The sequence below is a fragment of the Emys orbicularis genome, chromosome 9, assembly GCF_028017835.1.
Source record: "Emys orbicularis isolate rEmyOrb1 chromosome 9, rEmyOrb1.hap1, whole genome shotgun sequence".
Taxonomy (NCBI): Eukaryota; Metazoa; Chordata; order Testudines; family Emydidae; genus Emys; species Emys orbicularis.
Window position 1 is genome coordinate 96,302,220 of NC_088691.1, and position 12,683 is coordinate 96,314,902.

At 44.7% G+C, this 12,683-nt stretch overlaps 1 protein-coding gene across 1 annotated transcript; it reads right to left on the reverse strand.

The window, feature by feature from the left end:
• Positions 1-6,228: 6,228 nt before the first annotated feature.
• On the reverse strand, positions 6,229-7,167 carry LOC135883785 (olfactory receptor 5J3-like). Its single transcript, XM_065411032.1, has one exon. The coding sequence runs from the start codon at positions 7,165-7,167 to the stop codon at positions 6,229-6,231; it is 939 nt and encodes a 312-aa protein (XP_065267104.1).
• Positions 7,168-12,683: the final 5,516 nt, after the last annotated feature.

Here is a 12,683-nt window from a genome sequence, read left to right on the forward strand (position 1 = left end):
TGCAGAATCCCCTGCCAGCAGGGCAGGGGGTAGAAGTTGGGAGATCGAAAGTGACTGTGAAAACAAGACAATGTTTTATTGCCAGGGGATGGATAAACTCAGGCCAGCAGCCAGGGGTTCACAACACTGACCGACGGCCAGCAGGACACCTCCCATCTCAAGGTCTCCTAGTACCTCACGCACATTCCTGAAGCGTGACGGCCCAAGGGCTGTAGGGGAGTGTCCCCAGCCCCACTGATGGAAACAGAGGCCATGGCAGGAGAAGCCGCTGCCTCAGGGTTGCACTGGGAGTCAGGGATAGAGCCAGGGATGGAGCCCAGGAGTCCTTTGTCCAGGCTCCCGCACTAACCGCTAGAGGAACACTCCCTTCCAGAGCTGGGAAGTGCCAGTCTCCCTGGCTCCGAGTATGACCTGTTGTAGTGACTGACGCATTTGCTACTTGTCCCCCATCCAAAGCCAATAACACATCTCTGTATTTTCAATCATGAGCTAGACCTTCTCAGCACCCCTCTGTCTCCCGCAGCCCCCAGGTGTTCCTTGGATTATGGAGGCTTGGTTGCTAAGAGAACTGGATTTTTTTACTGGCATCCTGGGTGTTACTAGCCAATCAGGGTCTCAGTCTGGCCCCCGAGGCCCACCCCCCAGACACTAAAGATCAGGATGGATTGATTTCACTCAACGTTTTTTGTATTTGTATTTTTGAATTATTTTCCTAATGAAAGGTTGATTCTCATGAAATTCTTAGAGCTGGCAGATGACAGAACAAGGATCAATGATCTCAAGTTGCAGTGTGGAAGGCTTGGATATTAGGAAAAACTTTTTCACTAGGAGGGTGGTGACGCCTTTGAATCTGCTACGATAGAGTCCCTTAACTTGTACTTAGAGCCTATAGTTTTTCTTACCATCTACACAGATGACGATTTCTTTCAAAAAAATCCACACAGATATGAAAAAAAACCGCACAGAATGTCCTCCACACCAACTGTCTCTTGGTCCTTTGAGAGAGACCACGAGATGGAGACTTGCTGCAGCAAGGCTACAGGGGGTCTCCGAGGTTCCCCCTGCCCTGCATCCCTGTCCTGCCTGGCTGTTGTCAAGGGAGCTCTGTGAGGTCACAGACGCCTCATCATCTTTGCCCAATAGGCTGAGTTCCTGCCAAAGGCCTTTGTGAAGTCACTGCCACACCCACCTTTCCCTGGCAGGCCTGATGTCTGCCCCTGGCCAGCCCAGTTGGATGTTTGAGCTGCACCCCGGATCACCCCACTTGGTCATTATTGATTCTGGGGAGCAAGCAGGCTACCCAGTAAAACAGCAGAGTCTGTTCCTCACCCCACACTGAGTTTTTCATAGAGGCATCGGTTGTGAAACAATTAGATCTCCTAATGTGGCCTCTATTTCACGGGCTATGAAATTTCATACTCTTAGCACCCTATTGAGCCCAATTGCTTGTAATTCTCTAAAAGGCACCTTCCTAACCAGTTATGATGGTAGGACACCAGGAAACAGAAACGTCACCTCTCCCCTGGATAATTTGTTCCAGTAGCTAGACTCTCTCACTGTCATAATTAAATTTGAAATTGACAACCTTTGATAAGGGCAAAATTCATGACAATCTTTTAAATAATTTAAATAGAAGAGAAAAAATAACATTAAGTGGAATATGTTCACTGCCAAGTTTTTCAGACAGTCGCACCACTGATGTGATAGTTAAGGCCCTGGAAGCAAAGTTAGCTGAAATGCTAATTCAACTTTGGACAGCAGGAGCTTCCTTGAAAGGTGCAGAAAATATTGTTTTCATTTCAGTTTATACAAATAGTTCCGTTCAATCGACCAGTTTGTTGAAATTCAAGAAAGCCATTGGGAATTCACAAAACAGGCAAACTTGTTTTCCTCCCTCAATCTATGGATAAAAACTAGGTGTGAGGGGATAGATCTACTGGTTCATCAATCTAGAAACACGTGGAGACAAGAATGTATCATTTCAGTTCACACATCAAATTTCCTTTGTTTAAGAAATCAGTTAGTTTTAAATGCAAAACATTTTGATACAACTTTTTTCTTATGCTTCTCTTTCTAGCTCTGGCATGACCTTGATGTGTGACCAAAGAGAGGTCACTTCTTTTCTCTTTCCCTCTGTACCCTGGGGATAGAGAAAATTCTCTAAGTCCTAGCAGGAGAGAGATTTGAGCACATCAGGCGCGTTAAGGCCCTTGTGTTCTGAAGGACAATGAGTGATTGTTGTTTGGGGCAAGAATCCCGACGGATTTGCTACTTGTCCCCCAACCAAAGCCAATAACACATCTCTGTATTTTCAATCATGAGTTAGACATTCTCAGCATCCCTCTGTCTCCCACAGCCCTCAGGTGTTCCTTGGATTATGGAGGCTTGGTTGCTAAGAGAACTGGAATTTTTTTACTGGCATCCTGGGTGTTACTAGCCAATCAGGGTCTCAGTCTGGCCCCCGAGGCCCACCCCCCCAGACACTAAAGATCAGGATGTATTGATTTCACTCAACGTTTTTTCTATTTGTACTTTTGAATTATTTTCCTAATGAAAGGTTGATTCTCATGAAATTCTTAGAGCTGGCAGATGACAGAACAAGGATCAATGATCTCAAGTTGCAGTGTGGAAGGCTTGGATATTAGGAAAAACTTTTTCACTAGGAGGGTGGTGACGCCTTTGAATCTGCTACGATAGAGTCCCTTATCTTGTACTTAGAGCCTATAGTTTTTCTTACCTTCTACACAGATGACGATTTCTTTCAAAAAAATCCACAGATATGAAAAAAAAACGCACAGAATGTCCTCCACACTGACTGTCTCTTGGTCCTGCGAGAGAGACCACGAGATGGAGACTTGCTGCAGCAAGGCTACAGGGGGTCTCCGAGGTTCCCCCTGCCCTGCATCCCTGTCCTGCCTGGCTGTTGTCAAGGGAGCTCTGTGAGGTCACAGACGCCTCATCATCTTTGCCCAATAGGCTGAGTTCCTGCCAAAGGCCTTTGTGAAGTCACTGCCACACCCACCTTTCCCTGGCAGGCCTGATGTCTGCCCCTGGCCAGCCCAGTTGGATGTTTGAGCTGCACCCCGGATCACCCCACTTGGTCATTATTGATTCTGGGGAGCAAGCAGGCTACCCAGTAAAACAGCAGAGTCTGTTCCTCACCCCACACTGAGTTTTTCATAGAGGCATCGGTTGTGAAACAATTAGATCTCCTAATGTGGCCTCTATTTCACGGGCTATGAAATTTCATACTCTTAGCACCCTATTGAGCCCAATTGCTTGTAATTCACTAAAAGGCACCTTCCAGAATGACAACCATATATTGGTGTCTAACTACCTGCTGCTGCCGGGAGCCGTTGTGATATGAGGACACCAGGAAACAGAGAATCCACCTTTTCCCTGGGTAATTTGTTCCAGTGCTTAGTCTCCCTCACTGTCAAAAATGTGTGTCTTACTTCTCCTTTGAATTTCTCTGGCTTCAGCTGATAGCCCTTGGTTCTTGTTGTGCCTTTCTTGGCTAGAACGAATTAGCCCTGCCCCATGAAATCCGATCTCCCCATCCTGCTGGGAGCCCCCCAGCCAGGAGAACCCAGTAGGGGCCTCCTAGCTGTTTCTCTGCCAGGCTGGTGACAGGATTTCCTCTCCGTGGGGATATCAGATGCACCTGCAGAGGCAATGCAGAAGTGAGTGCGCTGGATCAGCCCGGCCTTGGGCTCAGGGCTTTGGCCTTGGCAGCTTCTGCTCCAGTCATGTCTCTGGGTGCCCGGACTCAGAGCTTCTGGCCCCCCTGTGGCTGTAGCCAGGGCTGGGGCACTGGGCTCAGGACTTTCATGCCCCTCCCCACTCCTGTCGGCTCTCAGGGTACCTGGGCTCGGGGCTTCTGCCCGGCATCTGCAGCTAGGGCTCGGGGATTCCCTTGCAGTTCCTTCTGGGGCTCAGGTGTCCATTTTTCTGGATGCCCCGAAAATGGTAGGAGCCGCGGTGCTCCCAAGTAGTAGGTAGGAGCTGAGGTGCTCCCAAGAGCAGGGACCCACCTGCACATCTGGGAACCTCCTCTAGCTTCAGAAAGGTTGCTGGCTGCTGCCCTTGGAGCCCAGGTCTGAAGGCAGCACGGAAGTGAGGGTGACAATGCTGTGACCCCCCTACAACAACCTCTGAACTCCCCCATTCTCCCATTTTGTCGGGACCCCCATGGTTATAATACCATGACATTTCAGATTGAAACATTGAAATGGTGACATTGGCTCTCCGGAAGATACGCTTAGTAAAATGCCAGTTAATGGGCTTAATACCGAGGATAACTGTATAGGAGTGTGACCTGAGTTATACAGCCAGACTAAATGATCTCATTGTCCTTTCTACCACTTAAAATATATGATAAATTTATAGCATTGCTGTAAGTAAACCTATAAAATCACTATATGGCAGTGACAACGAGGAGTCCTGTGGCACTTTAAAGACTAACACATGTATCACGATAGTTTATGCCCAGATACATGTGTTAGTCTTTAAGGTGCCACAGGACTCCTCGTTGTCTTTGCTGAAACAGATGAACACGACTACCCCTCTGAAATATATGGCATTGGTGGGAGTAACATTACATGAGCATTATTATTGATACTACTTCATTAATTCATTAGTATTGGGCTTAATCCCAACCCCATTCTGTTAGGTGCTGTACCAACATATAACAAAACAAAACAAAAAACCCAACCTCTGGCCAAAGGAGCTTGTAATGTAAGCTTAAAATAAGAGACAACGATACAGATGACAAACAGATGGGGAGCAGCACAAGGTGACAACAAGATGATTGAGAATAAAGCTGTAAAACAAGTATATAGAGCCTTGTCAGAATTTGATTTTTAAGTTTTTGATCATTTTAATTGATAATATCAATGTTTATTTTTAAGGCTTTTTTATTTTAAATGTTTAAACCTTTATAATTGCGGGAAATTATGGGGGATCAGACAATGGGAGGTCAGACATTTTTTTTAATGACAGTCGACACTGAGATTCAAAACGTTAAAGCTTTATAACTGTTAAAACACAAATTGTCAACATCACTTGTCAAAATAGATAAAATAAATATCCTTAAATGAAACTCGAATACATTCTGAAGCTGCAATTTTTCTTACTTTGCCTATCTGTAAATTTCAATTATTATTGATGGCAACATTTTTTTCATTGGTTTGTATGCATATGGTGAAATCAATATTTACCAACCTTTATTGAGAAAAATTTATTCCTTCCCAGCCTAAGTATATACAATAACACTGTTAAGAATAGATGTATATAGCACTAGTATGAATATAGAGGTGATCAATATAAAGACAAGTGCAAAGTACTTCACTCTAGAAGGGAAAATCAAATGCATAAATACAATGTGGGGAATAACTGGCTAGGGAGAAGTGCTGCTTAGATGGATCTGGGAGTTCAAGTGGATCACAAGTTGACTATGAGCCAACAATGAGGTGCAGTTGTGAAAAAGGCTGTCTAGGGTGTATTACCAGGTATGTTGTATGTAAGACCAGGGTGGTGATTGTTTGGCTCTGCTTGGCACTGGTGAGGCCTCAGTTGAAGTTCTGTGTCTAGGTTTGGGAGCCACACTTTAGAAAAGATGTGGGCAAATAGGAGAGAGTCCAGAGGGGAACAACGAAAATGACAAAAAGGGTTTACAAAACCTGATTTATTAGGAAAGTTTTTTTAAAAATGGGCATGTTTTGTTTTGAGATAAGACGACTGAGGAGGGACCTGATAACAGTCTTCAACTACGTTAAGGGCTGTTATAAAGGGGATAGAGATCAATTGTGGCAGCCTGTATGAGGCCCAGACACTAAAGAGAGCAAAAGCGTTGAATTCTCATAATGCAAGTCACATACTGAGCATTAATTAAAGTAACACATTAAGAAATTAAACCTAGAAGCAAGTTTATTTTATTTTTAATCTCAGATAACCTTGCAGGGCACCATTTCAAATAGATTAATGGTCAAGAAACAAGGAAAGGTGTCTATATTCCAACAGCCACATAATGACAGGACATTAGGTAACATTGTTCCTCTCAAGCAATTGTAAAACATAATTTCCACATGCTACATCAGTTCTTTGAGTTTCATTTAATTCTTGTACAACATTTGTGATACACAAATCAAGGCAGTAACACATAGACCATACTACGATCCTTCTTCCAATTGTTCTTCTCAATTGACTGGAATTGTCATGGTGAACAAATTAGCTGAGAATGTTTTTCCAGTCTATCACCCTCTTAAGAGCATCCTTAACCTCCTTCTTCCTCAGGCTGTAGATCAGGGGGTTCAACATGGGGACAACCAGGGTATAAAACACAGCAGAAATTTTCTGCTGTTCCAGTGAGTAGCTGGAACTGGATTGTATGTGGCTTAAGCTCACAGGTCCATAGAACATGGTGACAGCTGTCAGATGAGAGGCACAGGTGGAGAAGGCTTTGCGCCTGCCCTTGGCGGAGCAGATCCTCAGGATAGAAAAGAGGATGTACAGATAAGAGATTATGACAATCAGGAGGGTGGACATGGCAATAACCCCAGAGAACGCTACAAGCAAAATCTCATTGATGTGGTTATCAGAGCAGGCGAGCTTCAGCAATGGGTTAGTGTCACAAAAGTAATGATTGATGACGTTGGGTCCGCAGAATGACCACCTCAGCAAGCCACATGTGTGGCTCAGTGAGTTCGTGAGCCCCCCTACATATGAGCTGGCCACTAGATGAATACAGATTCTCTTAGACATAACAGCGGTGTAGAGCAGAGGGTTACAGATGGCTACATAGCGGTCATACGCCATCACGGTCAGCAGGAACCATTCTGTGGTCACAAACACAACAAAAGAGAAGTGTTGAGCAATACAGGCAGAGTAAGAAATGCTTTTATTCCCCACTAAGAAATTCACCAGCATCCTTGGAGCGAAGACTGAGGAGTAGCAGAGGTCAACAACGGACAGGTTACTGAGGAAGAAGTACATGGGGGTGTGGAGTCGGGGATCAACCCTGATCAACACAATCATCCCAAGATTCCCCACCAGCGTAAGAACATAGATCACCTGGAACGCTGCGAAGAGGGGTATCTGCAACTCCTGACGATCCGTCAGCCCCAGGAGGATGAACTGGGTCACCATGCTGTGATTGCCCTCAGCCATTTATACAGGGGTGCATGAAACCATACCTGCCGGGATAACAAGAGTGAGCAGCATGGAAGAAGGAAATTTCATGGCATGAATTAAATCTGAATGACACCACCGGGCTTGAATGTGGGTAGTGAATATCTTACAGGAAACCAGCCACCATGATGTCTGGGAAGAGCTGGGATGGACCTTTAAATTTACACTCCCTTTTTAACAAGGCTGTCTAGGAGATTTAGACATCCAAGTCTCCATAAAATTGACTGGAATTAGGTATCCAGTTCCCCATAGGGCGTTTCTGGATTCATGTACATTATCACAAATTTTCTCCAATGAAATATACCTGGCATGGGTTTGAGTTTGAGCTAGGTACTTTATATTGTCTGCTCACTGAGGGTAAGTTAGAAAGCACTCATACTTTAAATCCTTCCAGATTAGGGTGACCAGACAGTAAATGTGAAAAATCGGGATGGGGGTGGGAGGTAATTGGAGCCTATATAAGAAAAAAGACCCAGAAATCGGGACTGTCCCTATAAAATCGGGACATCTGGTCACCCTATTCCAGATAATCCTTTTAGATGACTACAATGTCTGTTATGTCCCAGTCACTTGGTTACTGCTGCTTCATAACACATCCCCTGGCAGTGTTGCTAATCCCAAGCATTTGAAAACCATTATCAGGCTTCCAAAAATCATGCAATTGGCTTAAAATCTTGAGATCTTTTAAAAATAATACACAAAGGGTTTAGAGAGGGGGCAGGGAAGTGTAATTCTGTTTTGTGCAAGATTTTTATATTTCAGAAGTTGGTTTAGGAACAAACCCACAGTTTTTGAAAAGTCTCTGGAAAAGGGAATGGATCCCTGGAGTCATGGACACTGACAATTTTGGATGTTCCCAGCCCCCAGGGCAATCTGCATGTGTATCTGCTCCAAGGCCATGGACTCTGGAAGCTCTGAGGTTGCTAGCAGGCCACTGGGCAGGTTGCAAAGGAGCTGGGCAGGTGAACTAGCAGAAACCAGGCAGGATTCTGATGTAGGCAGAGTTTCCTCAATTCCGTGGTGCTGCAGTGAAATTGGCCCTTCTTGACGAAATGTTCCAATTTCACTCAGTCAGCAAATTGCAATGGAACAATGTTTCTGGGCCCTGGAGAGAGTCACGTTTTCAAGCTTTTCTTAGCAACCCTGAGGGCTAGAAACATACTTAAAAAAAAATCTGAGATTCTTAACTGATTACATGACTGAAGGAGCTGAGGCTTTAAGAGAAGCACCAAATACCGTGAGAACTGGTAAGTGTGCCTTCAATCTATGCTATCCTTGCTCTAGGAGATTTCTGGCCACTTGTCTCCAGTCCCAGTTTCTTATGCCTACTAGTGGTACACACTGCCAGGTCCTTCATCTCTCTAGGTCATTCGCCGTGACACAGGAATATGATACAGGCGGGAAATGGTGAAGGAATAACATTGGCACAGAAGCAACAATGGAAGGCTGTGTGCAAGGCTCTGAAGGAGGGAGGGAGGATGCTTGGAAGAGGGAGCATAGGGGGATTACATGAAGCCACAGGTGAGAGAATGAGATAAAAGGAGAAAATGCTGTATCAGAGAGGAGTGTGAGGAGAGTGGAGAGAGAAAGAAGGAAGAAAGAAGGCTGAAGAGACATGAAGGCAAAACGATGTCACACCTCAAAAGTGAGGCTTTCTCCATTTGTTTCCTTCTTCTGGCTCCCCCGTCCCCATTGAATCGAACACAAACAGCTTGTTTTCAATCCAAGCCCCTTCACAGTCTATCAACACCATGAGGCTCATCTGCTATTGCAATGTCATCTACCGCCTCTGCCCTCCCACTGCTTCCCATTGGTTACAGTTTTCAAACAAACACGACCATGACTGGGGCTGTCGTAGTGCAAATAATTACTGTTATTTCCCCCTTATGGTTAGAGATCGGCCACACCAGAACCCACTGGATCCAAGTGTCCATCCTCCCCCACCCCCACTCATACACATACACAACACTGGATAATGGTCAGACTGGCAGTAGGGGCACTAGATTGAGATAGTCCTTTAATTCCTGGCTCTGCTTCACACTCCCTCTCTTACTTACTATGTTTTTCCAGAGAACCTAGTACAGTGGGGCATTGACCTCTAATTGATAACACGACAACAATAAATACAAATTTTATAACCCTGATTTATCTCTATAATTGGCTGAAAAGCCCAGAATCTGAAAATCCTCAAAGGTTGAAGAAGTCGGATCTGAATCTGATTCCAGATCTGAAGTGTGTAACTCAGATTCATCTCTATGTATAATCCTGGATTCTTACCTAATATCCATCTGGACCTTTCCGGGTCTTCCATGAACCATGTCCATTGCCACTGTAATTTACCCCGAGACAGAAAAATGAACAAACGAACAATGTCTGTCTCCAGTTGCAATGTTGACTGCGCTAACATCACATTTCCAAGTAAATGGAGAAAATGGAAAGTTATGTCCAGGAATCAGAACTGAAGGAAAATAGCTATCCCACCTCCACTGAAGGAAAGAAGTATTGTATCATAGCTACCGGTGGAAGAGAGTGTTCAATCACTCTTTATCCCCAAGGGATCATGTTAGGGCACCAAAAACCTTATATATTCATTTCTGTGGCATTTAAGGATCAAGTCTCTGAAGTCACACCTCCAATTATAGTCTCAAGCCAGGCACAGAGGGGCTCATTACAATGCCCTCCTTGGTGCCCTAACATGCTAAGTAGATTTGTTTATTTGCCTTTGCTCAGTTTTACGGAAAGCTCTCGCTGTTTTGCTAAGTCCCAGGAAGAAGTCTCAAGAGCAGTGTAACTGGAAATGAATGGCTCAGCCTTTCTTTCCGTAGGGAGCACTCAGTGAATTCAGCGTCAAAGTTAGGCTTAAAAGAAATCCAGATGTGTTAAACTATGGAAAAAGCACAGTTACAGCGAACAAACAACTTTAACTTTGTTCGTGTAGATGCCAAGCAATCACCCTACCCTTACAATTAGTGCCTAATAGTGCCTTACAATTTACTGCCCCTGATTGGGTAAAACTGATTTTTCATACAGTTTATGGCCAGAAGAGGTCAATGTGATCATCTAATCTGACCTCCTGCATAACAAAACCTTGCCCAATAATTTACGTATCGAGCCTATAATTATTATTTTTTCTAGCTCTCACACATCTTTTAGCTAGATATCCAGTTGGAATGACTTCAAGTGACAATCTACCATCAGCAGGAGTGTTGTAAGCAAGACAAGAGAAGCAATTCTTCCACTCTACACAGCTCTGATAAGGTCTCAACTGCAGTATCGTGTCCAGTGCTGGGCGCCACATTTCAGGAAACATGGGGACAAATTGGAGAGAGTCCTGAGAAGAGCAACAAAAATGATTAAAGGTCTAGAAAACATGACTTATGAGGGAAGATTGAAAGAATTAGGTTTGTTTAGTCTGGAAAAGAGAAGACTGAGAGGGGACATAACAGTTTTCAAATACCTAACAGGTTGTTACAAGGAGGAGGGAGAAGAATTATTCTCCTTAACCTCTGATGATAGGACAAGAAGCAATGGGCTTAAATTGCAGCAAGGGAGGTTTAGGTTGGACATTAGGAAAAAATTCCTAATCATCAGGGAGGTTAGGCACTGGAATAAATTGCCTAGGGAGGTTGTGGAATCTCCATAATTGGAGATTTTTCAGAGCAGGTTAGATGTTCTTGATGGTGCTTGGTCCTGCCATGAGCGTAGGGGCCTGCCCTTGATGACATCTTGAGGTCCCTTCCAGTCCTATGATTCTATCATGGATCGAGTGATTCTTTTTGTTAAGATGGCTGGTGCTGGTAGCTGGGTATGGCTCTGTTTTTTGCCCCCTTCCTCTGCCTGCCCAGTTCTCAGCTCGAGGATACCGCTGCTTCTGTAGGCCACGCAGCAGGCTCCCCAGCCTTTAGAATTGCTTTTCCCCCTGCCCTGTGTCTGAGCTGTGTTGGGAGCAGGGGAGTGAGATGAAAACTCCACGGTGTTTGGGTGAGGGCAGAAAGGGGGTGGCAGCAGTAGGAGGCAGAAGGGATCAAATTGCATGAAAAAGAGGGAAAATGTTTGACTGGGCGTCGTGGGTCTGAAAGGCAGTGGGCTAGGGGTTAGGCAGTGATTCCTCAGACCTTTTCAATCTCTCCATTCCTGAGGCGGGTGCCCTGTTGGGTCATACATATCAAATCAAAAGATCCTAGAAGGAGCCTGGCATGTGGTTGAAACTTGCCCGTAGTTCAATGTTGTTTGTTTTACAGTAGTGACTGGAGGTGCAAACAGAGACCAGAACCCCAGGGTCCTTGATTTCAATGGGGCTTCTTACCGTCTAAAGCATGTTAAGCATGTGCTTATGTTTCCTTGGATTGGGGCTAGTGTGCTCAGTACCTTGCTGGTCTGAGCTTTATTCTGGGTGAGCTGAGAAGTTGGGAAATGTCTGTAGATCCTAGGAGAGCTGTTAAAGCAGCACTGCAAAGAAACTGGAGGGATTTGACAGCTTTATATGGCATAGTGTATGGATGAGGATGCTTAAAGGATACTAAACATCATGCTTCAGGACTTAACCAAATCTCTAATTATTAGAGATCATGGCAGGATGTGGGGAAGGGCTGATTATTCCACATCTGCCTATTGAAAGTTATTAAACCTTCTTTTGAAACCTCTGGTACTAGCCACTAGCAGAGACAAGACACTAGATGGAGCTCAGGTCTGATCGAATCTGGCAATTTCTGTGTGTTTATTCAGTGTTTCATCAAAAGACCGGTGAATCCAAATGCTTCTGCAGACCAAATTCCTTCTAAAGAGAGAATCTGCACCAGTGGGTGCTGTCCTATTCCAAACTGAGTGACTGTCCGGGTCTGTCACATCTTACACTGGGATCACGTTCCGCAGTTAGAGCGTAAAGCGGAAATTGCGTATAGTCAAAATTACGTTGAGTGTAATGGCGGGCGGAATCGCCCGCACTAGAGGTACCGTATTAAAATTGTTATTTTTCTCTCTCTTTTTTTTTTTTGCCGACTGCGTAAAGCTGAAATCGCGCATGTTAAATGCGCGTAAGATGCGACAGACCTGTAGGCACTTATCGGCCTGAGAGGGGGTGCTTGTGACAGGCGGGTTTCGAGGCCATTAAACTGAAAATTGAAATCTGAAGTTAGATTTGATTCAGGTCTCTTTTAAACAGCTATAAACAGATGCAAATCAAGAGGAACGGCACTGAAATCCCCTGGAGTTCCAGCTGTGTAAAACCTGTGTAAACCAGATCAGAATAATAATAATAAAAATCTCTACCCCAGCCATATACTCCACTGTACAGAGCTTTCTCCATGGGGTACTCCTGGGGGAATTCTGCACCAAAACAATATTTTAAAATTCTGCATATTTAATTTGTCAAATAACACTATATAATCACACCGGTTTCAATTATTTTGGTAATTTTTCAAAATACCTGCCAGCCACAGGGCCCCCCTGGCCCAGACACCTGCACCCCCTACAGTCCCCCAGAGCCCAGCTGCAGC

What these genes read in the sequence shown, in the direction of transcription:
- LOC135883785 (XM_065411032.1), bottom strand. Translation starts at nt 7,167, where the DNA reads ATGGCTGAGGGCAATCACAGCATGGTGACCCAGTTCATCCTCCTGGGG.